This window comes from Ursus arctos, unplaced genomic scaffold, assembly GCF_023065955.2.
Source record: "Ursus arctos isolate Adak ecotype North America unplaced genomic scaffold, UrsArc2.0 scaffold_19, whole genome shotgun sequence".
Classification (NCBI taxonomy): Eukaryota; Metazoa; Chordata; class Mammalia; order Carnivora; family Ursidae; genus Ursus; species Ursus arctos.
Window position 1 is genome coordinate 10,497,390 of NW_026622863.1, and position 23,550 is coordinate 10,520,939.

The following is a 23,550-nucleotide window of genomic DNA, read 5'->3' on the forward strand; positions in this document are numbered from 1 at the left end:
GGGATTTTCTGCGATGGGGACAGGGTGAAGACCACCCATGAAACATACTGGTGGTGGGGCCCGGGCCTTGCCAAAACTTAGAGCCGTCCACATAGCCTTCACATCCGCAAACATGCTGGCCCATGTTTCTTATCTCCCACAGGACAACACACCAAGAGCCTCTAAAGTCTTTTCAAGTAACTCCTGAACCACATAACTGATGTATCAAAATGTGCTAGCATCTGCCACGGTCCACAGCTGTCCCATAATAACTTCCTATGCGTGAGGATGACAGTACAAGAAGATTAATGGTAAGAGGGTCTTTTAGAAATTCAAGTTCCTTTCGGGCCGCCAATTATTAACAACTACCTTGGGCAAGTTGGTGATTCTTAACAGCGCCAATCATTTCCCATAAAGAAATGAAGGTAACCTTGGAAAGACATTTGCTTTGATCTTAGGATTCCCACGTAAAGAAAGATGTCAGCTCAGTGTAAAGGTATTTATTGAGCACGTGCTATGTGCCCGGCCAGAGAAACCAACATACCAGTGCTCAAATCCTTGAAAACTAGAAAACTAGCACGTGATTCCTTTAAACACTACCCGAGTTAAACATAATTTAGAACGGACTAATAGATTTACTCCGACAAAGCACAGGCAAGAATAATTCATATATACTCCTCAAAAATAGCTCGCAATTTCTCCTAGTAGTCACGACACAATAAGGAAATATATAACCATAGATAAAACCCTAAGAATTTAATGCATTTTTGAAAATCATTACCTCTCACTTATTAAAATTCAGTCTTAAAAGACTTACCAATGATCACTGAAAGGCAAAGCGACTAGTGGGTTATAACAGATTGCCACGATTATATCCGACATGCGCTGAATGCTGGTAGCTTTCACAATTACATTTTATATCTAGAGTTCACTTGTATCATTTCCTAAAGTGTTCATCCTTTGGGAAAAACTCATTCTTCTCCTCTTGGTCTCACTCTGTTCTCTGATGTTATTAGATAAGAGTTTCCCAACCTCAGCAGGATTGACACTGTGGTCTGGATAATTCTTTGCGGCGGGGGTGGGGGGTGGGGGAGAGTAGCTTGTGCATGGTAGACGGCTTGGCAGCATCTCTGGCTTCTACACACTAGATGCCAGATGCCTCCCCCGTCCAACCTGGTTGTGCCAATCAAAATGTCTCTAGACACTGGCAAATGTCCCCTGGGGGTGGGGGGCAAAATCCCCCTCATTTGAGAGCTACTTTATTGGACAAATATAATGGAAAACTTATCTTCTTGGGTGTGGAGGATGAGGAGGAGTCAACCAGGAAAGGAGGGGTAAGAAATCATGTTCCAGGCAGAAGGAACAGCATGAGCAAAGTCTGAGGTGGGAGAGAGCTTGGCATGCCTGAGCAATGGAAAGGATGCCGGTAAGGTGGGAGCAGGTAGGCAAGGTGAAGAGTGAAATGCGATGGAGCGGAGAAATGGGAATGAGCTAGATCGTGCAAGGTGGGGTCATCAGGGAATGCTTCCTTAGGAGGTGACCCACTAGAGCTGAGGTGTAAAGGGAGAGTAGAAGCTACTAAGCCAGAAAAGAGGGAAAAGCATCCAAGGCAGAGAAGAATATGTGCAAAGGCCCGGTGCACGAGGAAGTAAAGGAGAGGCCAGCGTTACCGAGCCAGGAAAAGCAGGACTGGCTATGGAGCTGGAGAGGCAAGGAATGGCCATAAAATGACAAATCCTGTAGCCTATGCTAGGAAGTCTGCACTTTATTCACAGTGTAGACGGATGTCACGGTAAGCATAAAGGCTTGGTACCTATCTAGCGGGTTATTTATTCCAATAGATATTAACTGATGGAGCCTCCTGGGCAACCCATCTAAATCAATGGTGGACAATCTGATTATAATATAAACAATATAAATATATATCCTAACACTTTAACCTACGTTTGAAGGGTACCCAAGTCTTTCTGAATGGGCAAGCCGCGGACTCGACAAGATACTAGGACGCGCATTGCCTTCTGTTTGCCTGTAAGTAGAAGTCAACAAAGCCTTGATGGTTTGCGTAGGTCTTGGTGTGGGGAGTGCTCAGCTGAGGCTCCCTTCTCGCCCCACCTGATAAAAGAGCTCTTCGTCTTTTTTTTAAAAAACAGGAAACCACGGCATGGATATTTCTGGTAGCGGTCCCTCATTTTCTTAAATTGCCTAAAACCCAGTTGATTCCTGAACATTAATTATTTGAGTGAACTGTTAAAATCTGAATAATTTTATGTTAAAAAGGAAACTCTGGATCACTAGCATAAATTAAAACCTGGGGACACCTGGATCAACGGAATGCCAAATAAACACCAAGAGAAGGAAACAACACCGTTGTAGCCTGTCTAAGTGCGGGGCCCACCTAAGGCTCTGCGCCAGACCTCTGCTTTCTCTTATTTAAAAAGGATAAAAGAGGTGTGGAAGACTTATTAGCCCCAAACCGTGACTTTCTCCTGGCCTTAATCAAGATTGAAAGAAATTGGCAAGGTGAAAAATGTCCTCACTGCGTCCATCACAATGGGGTATTACCCTGGCCATGCTTCATAGAAAGACATGTGGGGATTCGGGGGAGAGGGAGAGCTAGGAGATGGGCAGTTTGCTCTTACCTTCTCAGCCAACACAACTCTATCTCCTTTACATATTAAAATCTGTTTTCACTCATTCTATCAGGCCTGGAGCAAGGGCCTGGTCCTCCATGACATCTTCTTGGTACATAAATGGGACCCCTTTCCCTCCCACCCCTGGCATTTATTATAATATCTTTGTGCTGCATACTTAGCAGTGCATAATTACACGTCCTCAAGTACTGGGTTTTGGTTTCTTCTGCAAACGCAAGACAGAGGCTTTCAAACTGATATCTTGTTTGAGATATCACACATTATTATTCTATTTTTTATTAATTTTTTTCTCCTGACAGTGGTGCTTACTTCCACCTGGGTTGATTTTTGCCATAAAGGATTTTTAAACATCTAATATGCACCTTCCACGCACGTTTACAAATAAATATTCTCTGTAACGATCCAATGTTAGGTTTTCATCATAGAGGATAGCATCTAATTAAGAAGCAAATAACCCAAATATATTAGCGAGTGTGACTAAACACATTTGCACCGGGGTGGTTTTTTAAATCAATATTTCTTGAGAAATGGAGCAATTAAACAATTATCAGTAATGAAAATTGCTTTGTATTAATAAAGATCAGAGAACTACAAATACGAAATTCAGGTCGGTAATTTTATGCTCAGTTATTTAAGTTATGTCCTACAGCAACATTAAAATTTTGTCTCCAAATGAACAACGATCAGCTGATATGCACAGCTAGTGTATTCCTAACCCCAGTAAACCCTGAAACAAACACCGTTATGACAAATGCATAGCAAGGGTAATTACAGACCTACGTACCACAAACCTTAACTTCATCAAAATATCTGCACTGAAATAGATAATTTTTACTTAATAGCTACCCTCAGGGTTATAATCAAACATACCTACACAGGAGTGTTTTGTGAAAAACAGTCTTCCCGAAAGTTAATTAATAGCTTCTTAGCAAAATAAAATTTCCAAGAGTTTACCATAAAACACTTAACGGTAGTTCACCTGGAGACCCTGTAACTCCTTTGTTCTACCAAGCAGTCAGCTCCGTGCTCATTTAATTTGGGCCTCAGTGAAAAGTTTAAAGAGGAATGCCATGTTTACGGCTGCTTATACTTCAAACGGCCTCAGTTTTTACTTAGTAGTCAAGGTATGCTCTTACTAGCAGATACATAGTCTTTCATTTATTCCTATATGCAACAAATAAAATATTTACTGAGCGCCTAGTGTATTCCAGCCCAGACACTGTTCCAGGTGCGAGCCTGACAGTAGCCCCTGAGACAGGCGACAGGAGGGGACAGGCTGTGTACGGGCAAAGGAGGCCATTTCAAAGAGCGACAGGTGCCATGATGAAAGGAAATGGGGCGAGAGCACAGCAAGTAATCCTCATCCCTCTAAAAAAAAAACACATTTGAGCCTCACGCCAGTTTTATTCGGCAATCTGAGGGATTTAAAAATGGTGTCTCTCCTGTCCTTGACCCACTGGGAGGTGCTGGCGGTATCCCCGTGGAGTAGGTAACTATAAACTATACAGGCTACAAACAAGATACAGGGAAATAAATCACGGCATAACTTTCTAACATCCTCTTCCGCGAGTGTTATCAAGCAAGCAAGTGATCACGTGTCACACCTCGCACACCAGCTAACTGGGTTTAGCGGAAGTTTGGAACAACTCCCCTTTTAATAGATGACCCTAAAGTTAACTCAACCTTAAAGACAGAATGAAGAATAGTTATTCTAAGCTATGTATGGTACACAGCTATTTGTTCTACAAGGAAAGGCAGCTCATAAAAATGCCTGTGGCCTGGGGCGCCTGGGTGGCTCAGTCGTTGGGCGTCTGCCTTGGGCTCAGGGCGTGATCCCAGCGTTATGGGATCGAGCCCCACATTGGGCTCTTCTGCTGGGAGCCTGCTTCTTCCTCTCCCACTCCCCTGCTTGTGTTCCCTCTCTCGCTGGCTATCTCTATCTCTGTCAAATAAATAAATAAAATCTTAAAAAAAAAAAAAAAGCCTTCTATACATCCCTTAAAAAAAAAAAAAGTGACTGTGGGACGAGAAGCATCTTTACAGTCTGTTGACTCCGAGTTTTTGGATGACCTGGAAGAGATGCTGGTATTCAAGAAAGCACCTTTGCACACAGTATAATCACCCTGTAAAGTAGGTCTCGGCAAATAACTGCCAAAGGTTTGTACCGTTTCAATGTGACAATTCGGACTTGAAACAGATAGGTCCCATTCCACTCAACGTGGGTGTTCTGTTTAGGTAAGTTGTGCCTTTTCTACTGTTAACTCACAATAAAAATACTTTTTTCACCATCACTTGGCCAAAAATAAATCTAACTGGAGTAATCATTCGGGCTATATTGAAAGATTGCCGGTCCCTCCAGTGGCTACGTGGCAACTGTCCTGTGGAATGCAGTGCTGCAGACTCTATCGACAATGGCAATGAACACGTTCATACCAATAATAAGGGCTTGTTTTAATAGAACGTTCCACGCATTAAACACATTAATGACCCATGAAATAACTGTTTTATCTGTAACACATTAAGCAACATGGCTAAAACAATGTATTAATTGAAAGTCTGCTATTTCTCTAAATGCAAGATTTTTTTTTAAGTATAAAAATGGCATGAAAGCCGTTTTGTAAAAACGAAAATTATTCAACTTTGAAATCAGAGTCATAACAAATGATGGCGAGAAAAACTTTGAAAATAGGCCTAGGAAGTTTTCGATGTGTTCTTCTGATATAGCCCCGTTTCTCTGGTTAAAAGTGATATCAGTCCAGAGTGTGAGTTAAGAGTCTTATGAATATTTTAATTTTCTTCTCTGTGCGCATATCTTCTACAGGACTTTTATCCCTCCTTTTCTTTTTCCTTAACAGGTACAGAGACTCCCTTACTCCAACATGCCTCCCTCACTTCCTGCCTTTTCAATTTCCTAACACTATGTCTGATATTACCAGAGTAACGAGAGCAGCATTTTCTATAAATATGTGGTATCACAATTAAATCCAAAGCAGTATCAAACAGAAAAACGTCAGTTCTCTAAACATGAAATATAATGTAGGAAGAAAAAGTATGTGAATTGTCAGTGTGTTTTATAAATTCTCTTTTGGGGGGCATACAAAATATCAGACTAGAGACAATTATTTTACTGTCTGTTTCTTGGATATCAAAGAGAATTTTGAAATTCATCAAAGCTAACCTTCTGTTATGTACAACAGGCTAAGCTGAAAAGAATGTTAACAAGTTCAATTTTCATTCAATCAGCACTACTGCTCTCTGAAATGTTTCATTGCAGGAAAGAAATAAAAATAATCTATATGGTAATTATGAGGATGAATCCCCCAGTAACTTTCAGCTACATGAAAGGTCAGTTCTATTCAAGATATTTTATCAGTCCCCTGCACATACTCCTGTCCTGTCATTTTAAATCTGAACAGCATTTTATTTTCCCATTTACAGCTACCTGCAGAATTAAGTACTTAAGCCAAATAAGAAAAAAAAAAAAAAAAGAAAGAAAGAAATGTTGAACGCTGGCAAAGGCTATAATAGCACAGAGATAAATCGTTCAGCTGCTCTCTCAAGCCTCTAGGGCTGCAGATTTTTCTTCTCCTGGTGCACTGTGGGTATTCAAAACTTGTTCAACATGATTTCATTTCATTTCAGGCACTGCCTCAGAAAACTAAATTACAGAATCAATCATACAGAAGGTCAGAGTGAGACTTCATTACAAGTATTGCATGCTTGCATGAATATCTTTCATTTATGACTGACCCAATATGTCACAATAGCTGTCTAGTAAAAATAATCCACTTTCTGAAATTGATGTACTACTGATGTCGATGCTACTCAGCAGGCTGGGCAGATTACAGAGAGGTGTTAAAAAAAAAAAAACCCACAAAAAAAAACCCCCAGTAAACCCTTTGGAGCGCACGTTGTAGATTTTTAGAATCGCAATCTTTTGGAGATGAAAATAATTTCCAGATATCATCTGTAGTGACAGTAATGCTTAGAGGTGAAGATTTTTTAACCAGAATATACTGTTGGTTTTGACTGGCCAGCCAGCCACGTCCCGTTTTAAAATATACTTCTCCACCACGCGCAAGTCAAGCGACGGCGTGCCATTGTTGCACAATTTGCTTTTGACTACGAGGGCGTTATCTGCATATTTTGAAATGGGAATGCTAAGCGCTGGACTCTTTTTAATCCCTCCTTTTTGTTCCTGCGTTCTGTTTTTACATATAATGGCATAAATTTAAGGAAGATCCACACGGTGTGCTTGTTGCCCACAAAATGCAGCTCCTCAGTGATGTGACAAAACTGTCAGTCTTCCTACAGGAAAACCAACGAAGCTCGGAAGAAAAGCTGGTTCAATACAACATAAACAAGCTGGTTTTTCTCCTTCTAGGATGGTCTTAATTCACCGCGGCGATCCTTAACAGCCAGCCATATTCATTTGGACAATAAAACTTCTTACTTGCATAAGGTATGAAATACCCAATGCACGCTGGGAAGCCGAATGCATGATGTATAAAGTATTATTTATTATTTTTCTGGTGACCTTCCTGAGGGAAATCTCCGAGGAGCTGCTGTGGAGTATTACGATGTAGCCAGCCGACTCGGTACCCGGAGGGAGATACAGGAGAACCTTGACACAGCCTATTTTTAACCATGCCTCTGGCGATTCTGAATTCAAGTTTATAGGTGAACATGTCAGGTAACCGCGTAGAACAAAGCCAGCGACACATTGTATTCATCATAATTCTGTCCGAGTACATTTTATTTTTTCCAACATTTGTGATTTAAAATCTCATGACATTTCTTCAAGGTGAAATTCTACTAGAATGTTGAACAAGATTAGTTTGTTTCCAGCCAAAATAAATATCACTCGGGTTCAGCAAAACTTCAGAAAGGCACCCCACAAAGGGATGAGGTCCGTGTAAATACCGTGACAACAGCCTGCACTTAGCTAAAGCACTCCTACTTTTAAAAATCAATGAAATAATTCAACTGCTTTAGTGATTAGCAATACATTACAAAAGAAGCATTAAAAATTGAGTCCTCTCTCCCAAGGCCAGTCCGTGAAAGCATTGTTCTTTAAGTGTATGTGAATATCGTAATTATTTTATGATTCCATCTTTAGTTCTTTCCAATAGAGTAAATTCAATTGACCATGAAATGAAATTTCATAGTCAAAATGCCTCCTTTACACTTTTTTATAGCAGCAATAACAGTTTTATAGCTTTAAGGCAAGGTAATTCATCAGATGTTTAATTTAAAGGCAGATTCTTATATTATTAATAAATATTTACCAATTTAATAAAATACGCATTTTAGCGTGCATTATATGGTCTCTTAACTATTTCTGCAACTTAAAGGAGCCTCGCTGAGCATCGATGAATAATGGCGAACCCCAGTAAACTCCCCTGGTGACTAAACACCCTTTTTATTTTTATGATTTTCCAGGCACAGCGCTGCAAGCCTGATTGTACAGGAACAGAGGACAGAACCCTCCATTCCAGTGTCAAAGGGACAAAAATGTAAGAAAGTCCACAGGAAACAATTATTTGCGATGGCGAGGAACGTTTATGAATACTTAATGACCATTTCCCGACTGTTCGCTGCATTCTTTTCTGACAAAAAAGTAAAAATAAAAACCCTGATGTTCAGCTCAAACACAAAAGATCATAAGCAAAGAAAATTATGTTGCCGCAATCCTATTTGGGAAAGTAATCTTATATTTCAGAGAGCACGCTGAATCTTTGCACTGCTAATCCACTATATATTTTGCAATCATCTGTTGTTATCTGGGGAATTAACAATGAAACCAATAAACATCACTGGCATGGTCCTAATGTGCAGAGAAATATGTAAACAAGCAATAGGATTTGTTTTTTGTTATACCAACACATCTGTTTCATTTCAGCAGGGTTAAAAAAAAAAAAAGCCCTATAAACTATTAATCTTGTTTTAAGATGTCTGCTTAGTTCCTCACCTAGATAGACACAAATGTATTATATATACTATGATGGAAAAAAAAACCCCAATCCCAGCAGAAGAGTTTAAAATACTTAAGCAGATTTACTCTGGTGATTGCTGACTATAATTGCACACTAAGAAAAATAGAACCGAAATTATTGCATTAGTGATTTTGGCTCTCTGGAGTGTCTTATTCCATGTTTATGACAATAAATAACACAATTAGGTGTATTTCACACAATAACCCACTCTATATTTTCCTCTGCTGGCTATGAGCAATTATTCTTTTTCCCTTTCTCTGTATCACAGTTTGATATTTCATTTGAGGTAGGAGCAAATCATGTATCATAAACATTATGTGATGATCCAACAAACGCAAAAGACCTAGGTACCCGGTAAGGGCCTCCATTTCTAAAATCTCTCCTGGGCAAACTTTCGACTCAAGTACATCTCTGTGTTAAACCAAAGCCAAGGGAAGGTTGGCTATTTCCAAACCAATGGATCAGACTTGTGGAAAATCATTTCAAATCAGAAGGATCTCGTTGGGTCATCCTCCTTCAGGTCATCGTCGACCCACCCATAACCCTCTCTTGTCCCCGTGTTTCAATGGCACTGGGAAGGACAACCCTCGGGTCCATGGTTAGATGGGCAGAAGCCCGTTTCAGAACGTGGACGCTCAGGTCTTTACCATGAGAAGTGCAAATGACTAAAAAAACACTTCCAAGCAGTAAATGTAACACCTACCATATGCAACCCGCCGCTATGAAGCACGCCATCTTGTTCCACGAGATTTCTTGAGATTGTAATGGAAGGAAGATCCAGGCTTTGAGGGGGAAACTGGGGTGTGAATTCACTTCCCTGGGAAGGTAACGGATCGCTGAGGCCTTGGAAGGGTAGAAGAACATCGGGCATGCCCAGGGCAGGGTCTGACTCTGGAGGAGGCGTGATAGGGGGGATTTCAAACTCTTCATCCCCGAGGCTTGGCGTATGGAATGTCTGCTAAAAGGAAACAAAATAGAGACATCTTCGTATTCTGTTCCTACATCTTATTTCTCCTTGGAGGGAAAGAGAAAGATTTTTGCATGAAAACACTGCCTAGCCAGGCCAAATAGTTATTTCTCAAACGAAAACATCTTAAACACAGATTTCCATACATAAAGTTTTGCTGATCATTCTGATTAAAGATTTAAGTCTCATTATCATATGGTTTTAATGGAGTATCAGTATTAACAGTTTTTTAATGCGTCCTTAATTAGCAACATCTGTCTTTGTTGGTAGTTGGGGCGTCAGCGACATTAGGTTTGGCTATGTAACAAATTGCCACTTTATTGATATGTTAGCGAAACAGCTCAAACCGCTTACATTATCCACATGCTTCATAAAATGCTGACGATCTTGTGGTGCACACACACAACATTAATCCAGAAGTGAACATTACATATATTTACTTTCTGCCACAACATATAAAACAAGTGATATTACATTTGTGGTTTGCTTTTTTAATTTCCTTATTGGTATATTCCCACGTGCAGTGAATGTTTCTACGGAAATTGTGATGGTCTGTAATACGTAATTTTATATATGGATTATCAGAGCATATATTAGAAGGTCCCGGTGCTTTTATTTAAACTATAAGGAGAGTTATTTTCTTTTATGACGATTGTAAGGGGTGTTTATCAGAACGCTTCTGGCCGTCTTCAACTGTGAAAGACTATCTCTAGGGGCGCCTGGGTGGCTCAGGGGGTTAATCGTCCGACTCTTAGCTCAGCTCAGGTCTTGATCTCAGGGTCCTGAGTTCAAGGCCCGAGTCGGGCTCCACGCTAGGCAGAGCCCACGTAAAACAAAACAAAGACAGCAACAACAAAAGAAAGACTCCCCATAGAACGAGCATAGAGATACACTGATAGAGGCGCGCTGACTCCATTGATGCTGCTAACTCATTTAGACAAGTGTTATTTCCCCAGACTTCAGTAAACAATGCACTACTTTCTTCACTGCTCCTTAGATTCTTAAAGATAGGGTTTTACTTTATTTTTTAAGATTTTATTTACTCATTTGAGAGAGAGAAACAGAGCACAAGCAGGGGGGGAGGCAGAGGGAGAGGAAGAAGCAGACTCCTCACTGAGCTGGGAGCCCCATGTGGGGCTTGATCCTGGGACCTGGAGATCAGGACCTGAGCCGAAGGCAGACACTTAACCATCTGAGCCACCCAGGCGCCCCAAAGAAGGTGTTTTAAAATAGGGCCTTTGGATGCAAATTAGGGCTGCCATGCCTTTCTTAAAATACAGCTTGGATTTTGGGGGGTCAGGGCGGGGTGGGGGGGGCTAGGTCTAGGATATCAGTTTTGGTGGAGTGAAAGGGTCAGATATTTTTCGTTCCTAACTCAGAGGATCAAAGGCATAGTCCATTATTAGTAGCGTTGTTTTTTTTTTTTAATTAACTGGTGCAAGATAATTTGCATCTGCTACAATCGGTTAAGAGAACTAATTAAGAACTACAAACCATCATTCTTCAAACTATTAATGATGCTATAACTTAATAACCACTCGTGAGAAAATAGAAACAAGCTCAAGGAAAAAGGAAAAAAAACCCCAAACCATCCCCTGCATAGAGAACCTGTCAACTGTTCATTGTATCTTCCCAGCAATATGGAGGTCACAAGCGATGGGAGGCTATGGTGGGACAAGTGAACATCTTGAGGTTTCTAGCAGATTCGATATATGCAAAACATGATAGCATAAAAACATATTTGGGAGCTAGAATGAAGTATGAGATTCTTTGACATATTTATTCTAACCCTGACCCCCCCCACCCCCCGCCTCCAAAGGTGTCCATGTCTTCCTGCGCTACCCTGAGTTCTCAAACACAAAGGGATGGGTTGGCCACAAACGTCGTTGGCTAATGAACATAACCCTATGGCTGCATTTGCCGTTACTTTGGCACTAATGTGGTCTAGTAACAGATGCAACTGTAATTTCTGACTCATTTGCTACCCCATTACTGCTTAATGAAATCTAACATATCACATTAACAATACGGATAAACACTCATTCTTGATATGTGGCATTTGGCTGTTTTCATTACCACTGTAATTAACACTTGAAATATTATTTCAATAAATATTTAAAGCACTTTAAAAATGGTCAGGGTAATCATGACACAGACAGAAAACATAAAGCAAATGTGTGAATTTCAAACTCAGAGTCTCCCAGTCCCCGTGGTGTTATCTACAGGCCAATATCTATGTGAAGGGAATTGGTTTCAGGCACAATTTCGACTTTACAGCATTCAAACCTAAAGTCTTCCTGAATTAGTTTGCACTCATTAAAATGTTAAAAAACCAAATAAATTTACTTTTAATGCAATGATTGGGAAATCAGGCACATGCTATCATGTGCTGCATTAACATTTACTTGCGCTTTATTTTTGGTTCAAGAAAAGACGTACGACGAAATCATCGCATCAGATTAGCTCTTAAACTCTAACACAAAGCATGTCTTACGCTAGGCGGTCAAAACTAAGGAGGCTTTCGTTTTTATTTCTGTCAAGGCACAGAGAGATGTCTTACGTATAATACGTCCCTGTGGCGTAATTTTTTTAAAAACAAATTAATTTTAAGGAAGAAGCGAGTCCATTGCTACAGCATAACCTAGTAAAACAATATGATAAAATGACATTATAATAAATAACCAGGAAAATGCTAAAATCTGACACCACTTTTAAAGAGAGGTGAACGACGAAGTTAAGCATTCCTTGGAGAAAAGAGTGCACGCACACACTGGCTATGTCTGAGATGACACAAGAACCACATATGGCCCCACCACCAACAAAAAGACACTGACTTCTGCGACTCTGCGTACGACCAGAATCAGGTTAATCATTCGGAGTCTATCGTGATTCCTTTTTACGGATACTGAGTCTTCAGTGCTTACCTTGAACATGTTAAAATAGTATGTACATGGTTAAATACCATCTGTACTGAAATGTTCAAAACATTTGTTCCTTTTGATAAAAATGCAAATCCGGAGAACTGTTGTATCAACATATAACAGCCAAAGTCTGACACGGTGAATTATCACAGCTGGAATTAAATTGTCTCTGAGCAGCTGCTGGCAGCAGAGCTTTCATCAATGTTTGATTCAAATGTAGGGAAAAAATCCTACAGAATGAAACATCATGTTGTCCTTACAGATGGGGTTTGTGTTCATTATCACAAACAACATAGCAGCCAGTGCCAGACAATATCCCTTATCTGGGCCGTCTTCTTGGTGAGAGAGAGGATGGTCACTGTAAAAAATGATTAAGCTACGAATACCCTTAATTCTTGATTCCCCATTTTTTTCTGATAATTTCTCCAAGTTAATTTCTTTCGTGCCACTTGCTTCCCTGTACCAAGATCATTTACAAAGCCATTATGAGTTTCATCCTCTGGGGTCAAGCTAGTTCAGTTTCCTATATTTGAATGTATTTGGAAAATGAAGACTTTTTATTACGGGAACCCCAAGAGGAAATGTCCCATTTGGACCACTTTCACCTGTGTGTTCTTGTTTTAAAATCTGAAATATCACAGTTTGCCTTTTTTTTTTCTTTTTTTCTTTTTAGGAAACTGTTTTCTTGATCTCATCAAGATCGAGGTTTTTCTGGAGGCCAGGCCAATGAGCCCAGACAACAGCCGTAGGTCAGTAAGTAGGGAATGCAGTAAAAACAGCAAGAAGAACACGTTTGTTCCATTTGTTCCAGTACGTTCTAGACAAACCCAGAGCCTGCGTGGTGCTGCCTCTAGAATTGGCTGCCCAGTTTTTCCCCCCATGGCCAAGTCTTGGAGCATATCCTTTCATTCATTCATCCATTCATTCATTCTCTATATATTCACTGAACACCTACTATGTGCCAGGCACTGTAACAGGCTGTGGGGAATCTAACAAGAGGACAAAACACTCACTTCACATCACTCCCTGTGAAGACCCAAGAAACTCTAATACTTTTCTGCCACATCATTTCCCAAACCGTGGCATCTTAATGAAATTATCCCCAGAGCTGGGTGAAGTTGAAATATTTTCTATTGAAAGTCACTTCCACCCTAGTTTTCAAAATCACCACTTTAATTTGCTTTAGATGCCAATTTGGATAGACAGATTTTATGCACTTTCTTCCCTATATACTTGTGTTTGCATGTATATTTCTTCTCATCAACGGATGTGTGTGAATTACTAACGTCCATAACTGCCTCTGGACAAGAGACAGACTTGTCAGGTCACTTTCTTTTCCAAAAGGTTTTTCTCATTTCTCCTCCAAAGTCGTTACCTTGCACCACATAAGAGAGATAAATTCGATTCTTTGCTTCTCCCTCCAAGCCTTTTAAATGATGTAAATGACACATAAAACATGAACAGACATATGAAGACAGACACCTACCTCACTGGCGGCAAAGAAAGCATTGTTCGCCTCAGCCATGTTCATGTAATTATTGTTACTCCCAAACTGAAAGAAAACAGATTGTTTTGCGTTAATATGCAGAAAAATAAAGAATCCTGGTGGTTTACTTAATACTCAGATGGGATTTGGCAAGAATGCTGGTGTCACGAGATGAAAGAGTGGTTTTCCTCAGACCCAATGTGAACTGTGACAGAGGCTCTGTGCTACATGCTGTTGGCTGCTTCTCTCAGGAAACAGAGCACAGAGTTAAGTTAACTTGAAATTTCTAGAAAATGGTGTTGTTTCTCATCAAGACTGGCGGCGAAGGGAGACGATTGACAAACATTCGGCCAACTGGTCACGAGTGGCTATGGTTTGTTGAATTGGCCTTATTCGTCAGAGGGTGCAAGGCAAAGTTCCCAAGAAAATCACCTTGACACATTTTTAGAGCATGCTGGGATTTCGTGGCGTACTTTTCAGGAACAGATGTCACAAGTGCGAGGAGGTTAAAACGTGAAATAAAGGGAATGGAATTCAATTCTCGGGGACTCAAATTCTATTTTCTCGTGCACGGGGGTGTGGCATGAATGTAAATAAATAATGAGACTAAAGAATATACTTTTTTAAAATCTCCAGAGTTGGAACACGATATCTATGTCCATCAGAGCTGTTGAAAACAGTGATATTTAATCTCTCCATGTAACGTTAAGTGCAAAGAGGTTTAAAAAATAAGCGGGATCCTATGAACACAGCAATTTTTATTTAATTCCCTAACACAATAGCCCATTCATACCATCACAAATAAGACTGTATCAGCATTTCAGACATAAGCTCTTTACTGCGAGAGACCTGTTATCAAAATGTAAAACTTGGATTTTGCCAGAAATGTATTTTCAGGTTCAGATGGTATAAGTGGGCACGTTTTGTTGCTTTAAACATTTCATTATCAGTCTGGCAACATGGAAAGGCTCTGTGAGCATAATTATTTGGAAGTATATTATTTTCATCATTTTTAAATGGTGCAAGAACGCCCTTCTTTTTTATAATGTGCATTGTTTCCTTCCTTCAGAACATCAAATAAAACACAGGTTTGGTCTCCAAAGGGTGAAATGTATATATCCATTCTCTAATATAAATAGAGCTAGTTAATTATTTAAAGTAAAAGGCATAACTTTCCCAAGGGGAGACAGAAAGAGAGAGAACTAGAGATACACAGATAAATGTAGAGAATAAATATAGACACATAGATATGGAAGACCCACATAATCCTCCTCTCGGCAAACCCAACACTTATTTCCAGGGGGCTCTCAGCCCCTGACTCAACCTGTAAGATTCGTGCACAGAAGTGGGATTGACGTGCTACACTTTATCATGTCAGGGATCCAAGAACTAAGCAGGATTTCCACGAAAGGCTCTAATGGCTCTGGAGTGCTTCTGTGGTCTACAGCAGCAAAATCCCACCCTGGAAAACGACCCCTAAACACACACTCGCACAATGAGCCCTCAGATTCATTTGGATAAACATCTTTATAAGGATTTCTGAAAGATGTATTTGTTAGCACTTAAGAAAGGCCTTTATCTAGTTTCTCTGAAGGCATGTGATATCAAAAATGTGGGGGGATGGTTTCACCCACGTATACTTATCTCCAGACTCACCAAGGTGTCTACGTGAAACATGCAAGTAGCTACTGTATGTGTTGTGTGTCCATCGTATCTCAGTAAAGTGGTTTAAAAAATAATTTTAAAATTAAGAAAGGTACATATGCAAGCAGGTGCACGCGGACTGCTTCCCCCTCGCCCACCCTGCCCCCAGACACTGACATATTTTCCCCATTTTTCTACAATGTGAATTATATGCAAGAAAAAGCATAGCTTTCTGTCTTGGAATTTGCCATGAATTAATGATCCTAGGATAAAATCTCAGGCCTCCATTCCGCATGTTCTTTTTGGGTATTTCTGAGAACCTGGGTCGCGATGTGCATTCCAGGCACCCATTCCGCCTCCCCGGAACGCCGGGCAGTCTGCATCCCAGCTTTAACGTTATTTAAATGTAGGTTTTGTTGGGGAATTAGAAATCCATTTAAGGAAAGCAGCTCATTATCAAAGAGTATTTTTTTAAGATTAAACTCACTTATTATCTAATAGCACCTAAAACAACAAAGAAAAATAAAATGGCTATTAAACTAAGGGCCTAAACAATTCAAAAAACAAATTAAGCTTAGAGTGAAATAAGAACTGGGTTAGAAATCCTCTTCTGAACAGTTAGTATGCGAATGTAATTACTGAAGAAACTACAGCTAATCAGCTGTGAATTGTATCCATTAATTAGTATTTGCCCTGGAGAAATGAGAAAAATCAGTAACAATGCTGGCACCACGGTGCACTGATGAGCCACGCGCCCGCCGCGCTGCGTTTAGTCAAGCAGGTGGCTCCAGTGGTCCACGTAATTTGAAAAGCTCTCACCTGAAGTACTGAGCTGGAATTACAAAGCACTCCTTGCATATCTTTTGTATCTATATAAGGCCTTAATTAATGGCTTTTAATTTGGAAACACTTGGCGATCAGGCGGGAACAGTTATAAATCATTTCAAATAGAAGCGAAGGTTTCTGTTCAGTTTGGGGTAAAAATACCTCCCCTACAAAGATGGCCGCAAATGTTGACTTAGGCAGGGAAATGCCTTTCTCTTGCACAGGTGGCAGGGGCCTCTGGTTTAGTGTGGTGGGGTAGCCGGATAAGATAGAGGCTAGCCAGTTACATTTGGCTTTCAAGTAAAGAACTTAAAGTATAAGTATGTCCCACGCACTATTTGGGATATACTTATACTTAAAAAAAAAGGTATTCTCTATTTATCTGTGATTCAACTACAACGGGCTACTGTGTATTTTTACTTGCTAAATTTGGCCACCCTACAGTGTGGTTAAACTGATCAGGATGAAAGGGATGTCACTTCCCATTTGATTTACCTTATCTGATAACACTAGCTTAATTTAATTTGTTTTATTTTAAAATGTGACTTATGAATCCTCCGTTAGTCGTTTTGTGTACAAACAGATCTGATTCTGAGAGAAAAAGTGATCCTTTGGGGCAGATCTCTAATATAATGACCTCAGAACAATTAACTTTAACTGAATTGTGTACAATTAAATTTACTTTATGTTCTAAGAGACAGTGACATCGGTAAACACAATATATTACAAAAAATCCCTAGGTCCATGAGGGACAGGGCCTTCACTGCATTCACCACTGTCTCCCCCAAAAGTAACAACAATGCCCAGCATATTATAAGCGCTCCAATGTTCATTGAAGGGGGAGGGATTAGAAAGATTGATCAGATTTCTTTAACTTCAGTGTCTCATCATCACACATGTTGACTGGCGCAATTTTATCACCTATTTTTTGATGATGATATTGAGAACGATAATGATATTAATAATAATAATTCTTCTGAGAAGCCCTCTACATACATTGCTTCATTTAACTTTTCCAAGTGTGATTAAATGTAATTTATTTTCCCCGGAACAAGTTTGAAAAAAAAAATCATTATTATCCCTATTTTATAAACAGACTGAGGCTTCTACGGGTCAATGCCCCAAATCACAGACACAAACATGGGAGTCTGGCATCCCTCTTGCCTCACAATATGTATCACTTACGTTCCAACAGCCACAAAACCTTGACTATTTCACTCGGTGATCGATTCAGGGCTAGAATTTCCCAGGGGGGTTTTCCAGGTACCTCGGTCTAGGAGAATGCTCCTCAAGGAAAGAGTTCCAAGGCCCATAAGTTTGAGAAAGGCTGCAGACCACTGCCGCTCTTTGATGAGCCACAGTGCCCTCTACACCAGGTTAAATGTTCTGAGAAGTCCTGCTGCTCACTCATTCAGCAAACATTTATTTATGTGCTCCCCTGTGTGTAAGGCACTGGCCACAAAATGGTGAGAAAGATGACAAAGTTCCTATCTGGTTGGAGCTTATATTTTTTTTTTAAGTGGGAAATAGTAAACCTCCCCCTCCCCCCAAATTTGCCACGGGATGTTGCTTTTGGTTTCCCCCACAAGAGTCTGTGGGAACACTCTGGGAAACCTTGTTCCAAAGCCTTTATTGAAAATACTCTTTATTTTCCCTGAATCTTTACCAAAGCTAATATCCTCATTTTGGACTACGGTAAAGTTTACGCGTTTCACGAATCACCTGAATAAGAATTTCTAGAAATTATGCATTCTGGGTCCTCTTAATTGGCTGATTTCCAAACTTCCTAGATGGTAGCTCTCCAGGGATATTCCTTGGAAGACCCCTAACTCAACCAATATAAGGTTTTATAATGTGATTTCAGGAGTTAAAACGAAATATTTCAAATACACTAAATGAACATTGGGTGAAACCAAGAGTTACCTATTGGGAAGAATGTATAAAAACATTATGAAAGAAATACGCTGATTCCAATGGTTTCCAAGAGCTTATATATTGGGGGAATGGTCACTGCGAGGCAGGGGCATTTATGAAGTACACTGGTGATGATTGGTCCTTTCCGCTTTGATAGGCTCTAATCGACGTGATCCCCAAAGATATAATCCCCAAAGATATAATTATAAAGCAGAACTAAATTACCCTGCATGTCGAACTTCTGTATCTTAATAATTTCACAAAAGAACATCTTCATTGTACTTGGAGGTACATTTGCTTTTGCTGCTTGATGAATAATTACAGCTTCGGCAAATACAATTTATGAAGGCCATCAATTAAAAAAGGAGCATTGCAGGATTTCTAAAAAAAATTTATTAAAGACCATCGTGTTCATGGCCTGTCTCACCGTGTGAAGTGCCAAAGTAAATTAATGGAGATTGTTAATTCTAGCTTGTGCAGCAAAAGGCTTGGAAGAAAGTAGAGCAGTACAGACAAAAACCCATCTGTAATCACAAGACGAATACTTCAGCCTGATGAGTCCACACAACATCATTTGCACTGAAATTATTTTGACACCCATGTGAAGAATTGTACGGGCTTCTAATAAAGCGCCATTAACTACAGGGTATCAAACAGCTAAATGGCACAAATTTAATCCTTAAAAAAAAGATAATCCTTCGAATTCTCTTTTCTTTTTTTCCCATTAGATTTGTTAGCAGACACCATCCAATTTGATGCCTCAGTAAGGACATCTGTCAAGTTGCTTACACAAATGAACTGTGCCATCGTGGCTCCAGTGTGCCAAGCACGGTCACGTGATGCGAAGGCAGCGTCCCTCTCACTCAACAAAGTTCACACACTCTCAAAGGCTCGGCTACCTACCCCCGTGGAAAAGAACTCACCCGAGATCATCAAGTTTTAACCAGTTCCAGCAGCGGTCATCTGTTTCAAGACAGAGAGCCCCAGAGAGTGAACAAACACAAGCCCAGTGTGGCAGATGACAATAAAGACTGGTGATTCTCGGGGGTGGATCTGGAGTAAAGGCAGTCTGTACCAAAGGTTCTGGGTTCCACAATAGCCTGGAAACAAAAAACTGCAAACAACGGACCAGGACGTATAATTTGCGGGAGAAGAGACACAGACGCGGGCACACGCTTCTGCTAATTATGTATAGAGAGTTCCATACAGAGAGAGGGTGATATACGTGCATATGTATAATTATGCACATACACATACATATGCAGACACAGATTAAGAGGTTCAAATATAAAGCAAGATTTTTTTAAGAAAATAAACTTTCAAAAATATTATTTGCCTTTCCATATGCTAAAAACTCCTAGATAATGATCTCCCCGAGCGCCAGACTCATCTATCCAACTGCCTACAGCATTTGCATTTGGATGTCAATAGGCAGCTCGATCATATGCACAAAACTGAATTCCTCATCTTCTCCCCAAACCTGCTCCACCCACAGCCTTCCCCATCTCCTTTGATGGGGAGATGACTCACTTCCGGTGACTCAGGCCACAAATCATCCTTGAATCCACTCTTTCTCCCTTCCGCCATCAAATCATCAAAGATTCTGTTGGCTCATCTTTCCGGTTATGCCCCCACAGCTGACCACCTTGTCACCCAAGCCCAAGCCACCCATTCCCTCCTGGGTCACCGTGGTCACCTGCTAGCCGGTCCTGCTGGCTCTACCATGCTGTCTACCAGTCTGTTCTCAGCACAGAGTCAAAGAGATCCCTTGAAAACCTAACTCAGATCCTCTCTCTCCTCTGCATAGGACTTTTAAATGGCTTCCTATTCCCCCAGGGAAGAAGACCTCAAAATGGCCCCCCATTTCTTCTCTGACCCTTGGGCCAATGTTCTCCCCCTTGCTTGTCCTACTCTAACCCTGCTGGCTTCTCTGTTGCTCCTCTAGGCCCCCAGACACATTCCGACCTCAGGGCCTTTGTACCAACTGGTTCCTCTACCAGAACCATCATCCCCAACAATGTCCTCATGGCTGACTCACTTCCCCTCCTTTGGAGTCTTTTCTCAAATGTCACCTTCTGACTACGCTATAAAATGGCTTCCGCAGCCCTCCTCCTCCACCGCCATTTTCTATCCCTCTTCTCCATCTTGATTTCTTTCCGTAACACTGTTCCACATAACATATTTATTGTCTTTCTCCCCCAACTAGAATGTAAATTTAATGAGGATAAGCATGTGTTGCACTGTTTACACTGATGTCCCAGTGCCAAGAAGAGAACTTGATAAATAGTAGGTGTTCAACAAATCTGTATTGAATGAGCGAACAAACAAATTAATTTCTAGATGGGAAACGCTGGTATGCAGAACTGCTCTCCAGGCCCGGGCTAAGCACTTGAAATTCAACCCAAAGGAGAAACCAAGCATCAATCCCCACAGGTCCCTGCACAAACCACACCTACGGGAAAGAAGGGGAAATAAGGAAGAGTTCTATATTCTAATAAAATTAATATTTTAAACGTTTGAGATACTTAGCTTGGAAAAAAAAAGTTTTATTCTAGAAAACGCACCAACCTTTTTATAGAAAAGATCGAGAGGCCTGGGTGGGCGGGCTGGAGTGTGAAGGGGAGGGGCCCTGGTGGTTGAAAACGCACTAGAGTGAACCACACTGACTCTGGCCTGCAGGCAGAGAGTCCAGGGAAGAGAAAGCCAACCATCTAACATCAAGGGGGCAAGACTCTGAGTATTAAATACTTCGTAATAAATATGACAGTTGATTTTTTTTTTTCTAATTTAAAATGCTCTGTTTTTTTTTTTTTTTTTTAAATGTTTGCTTTATCGGCTAGGTCAGAGTTTCTCAAAGTGTGATGCCAGGGACCACCGATTAACCGGATTAACCAGATACCTGTTAAAAATGCGGATTCCTTGATTCCCCAAAGTTTACTGTACCAGAATCTCTAGGCGACGGGGCCCTACGAATCTGTACGCTTAACCAGCTTCTCAGGAATTCTAGGACACACTAATATTTGAAAACAGCTAGCCTCGTTCATTTTAGACCAATATGGAAATTTCTTTCTTTCTTTTTTTTTTTTAATAAACCTTTCCGTACATCTGATGATGATCTCACTGAAATGCTGATGTAGCCCGAGCTGTTTTGTGAGAGCAATAGAGGCTCGGGCTCAATTACTTCCAATCTCTTCTTACCGTCCTCACTTCCAGGAAAATGGAACCATCCACCAGGTGACCGATAGCCCCTCTCCCAACCCTCACGAGCGGAAGGAAGAACGGGAACATTCTAAGTTGGACCAACTAGAGAATGCAAGTACCACTATTAGATTTCTCAGCAAGTTCTGTGGACCCACACAAGGAACAACAATGCCTAAACATATGGACTCTACCCAAACACGGAGGCCTTTGGATTTTCATGATCTGGACACATTTGAGTCTGTAAATTGCATAACCATCTGGACTAGTTAGAGGTGGCAAGGGAAAAAAAAAACAACCCACAACACCCTCTCAAACCCAACTGCACTTGTTTAATATCAGAAAAACAAATAGAAGCAGAGGAGAGGATGCTAAGCTTCCCAAATCAAGTTTTCTTTTTAACAAAAATGGAGCAATCTCTGGGACTGGCCCGGCAAGCCAGCCATCACCAATATTCAGAGAATGGGAAGAGAAAGCCCCGATTTGCCTTAAACACACACCAACGAAAAGAAGCCAGTTGTAGCGCATATGTGGCTAAGTGGCCACATCTTTGGTGTACTTCTGGCTTCTCCCCCCGGCCCCCCACAAGGCCTTACCAACTCTGAACCCGGGACCTACTAGATACCAACCTACTAGATACCAACTAATAGGATATGTCTGGGGAATATATCTACCTTTCCAAAGACAGCAAGAAATAGAAGATACTCTTGTTGCTTTTAAGGGATGACAACCCAGTTAGGGAGATGGGGCAAAAACATTTTTCAACCTAAGGGCCAAGTCGGGGAGTGACGCTGACAAATGATAGGCACATTTAGAAGAACCAAAAGGGAATGGCCACTCTGAGGAACAAGTCTTGAACAAGGAAGGAGGGAGGAGGAGGGGGCGTCCCAGGCAGAGGGAATGGAGTTTGCGAAGCTGCAGACCGAAGTGAACAATGCAGAGACCAATGTGGCCGCAGGGGGGTGCCCGTTACTGAGAGGGGGAGGCCGGCTGGGGGAGATGACAAGGCAGCCAGGCCCTGGAGAGCCCCAAAGGCCCATCTAAACATTTTGAAATGCACTAAATCGGAAGGTCCGTGAAGGATTTTGTTGGAAGGAAGAAGTAGAGAGAGATGGAAAACCGACACCTGAGTCTGAAGTGGACAAGGTTACTACTGGGAAAAATTGGAAGCAAGACCAGTTAAGAAGACTTCAAGGCTGGCAGGAGGCTGCAGACTCGAATACAGAGAACACTACATCTCGACAGTCACACTAACTGGCTTTGACCTCCAATCCTGCCAAACTAGCTGTGGGATGCTAGGCAAGTTCTTAAAGCCAAGTTCAAATCCCCACTGATCCACTTGCTAGCCATGGAACCGTGCAGGAGCTACTGGGCCTCTGTGTGCTTCAAGGTTTTGAGGACTAAATGGGTTTGTACCTAAAAAGCCACCTTTTCCGTCTGTACTAATGGCAAGGTAACATTTAAGTGAGCCCTGCAGAAAGCAGAACAGACCATGCATGTCTGCTTTATACACTGTCATGGCTTCTATCGGCAGAGTGGGAGAACCCAAAGAACTCCAATGGCTTCCCAATGACACTCAGAGTAAAATCCACATTCCTGTATGATCTGGAAGCTGGTTGCTTCTCCAAACTCCCTCCTCACTAAGCCCCAAGTACACTGCCCTGACTACTCCTCACTCTCTTCGCTGGGCCTTTGCACCTGCCGTCCTCCTGACCCAACCACTCTCTCCTCGATTTATGTAGGTTTCTGCTTCACAACTGGATCCATGTGGTCTCCTCTGGCCCTAGGACAATGGGTGGCCCATGGTATGTAGGTGCTCAGTAAATATTTGTTGAACGTGTGAGTGAATGAATGGGCCAGAGAGATCCAAGTTCAAATCCCAGTTCTGTCACTTACAAGTTGGAGATCACCAGGAAGGCGCTTCATGTCACCACTCTGAATTTCTGTTTCTTTACTTCTGAGGACAGAA

The 23,550-nt window shown here is 41.1% G+C and overlaps 1 protein-coding gene across 2 annotated transcripts in view; it reads right to left on the reverse strand.

The window, feature by feature from the left end:
- The window catches only part of TOX3 (TOX high mobility group box family member 3), a 104,676-nt gene that overhangs the window by 15,916 nt on the left and 65,210 nt on the right, over window positions 1-23,550 (reverse strand). The window contains exons 2-3 of one of the 2 annotated variants that reach the window (XM_057314360.1): window positions 14,001-14,066; window positions 9,330-9,581 (exon numbers count right to left, since the gene is read on the reverse strand). In XM_057314360.1, coding sequence (XP_057170343.1) covers window positions 9,330-9,581; window positions 14,001-14,066 — 318 coding nt within the window. Of the gene's footprint in view, window positions 1-9,329; window positions 9,585-14,000; window positions 14,067-23,550 lie in introns of both variants that reach the window. The other variant, XM_048224048.2, reaches the window with a different exon arrangement.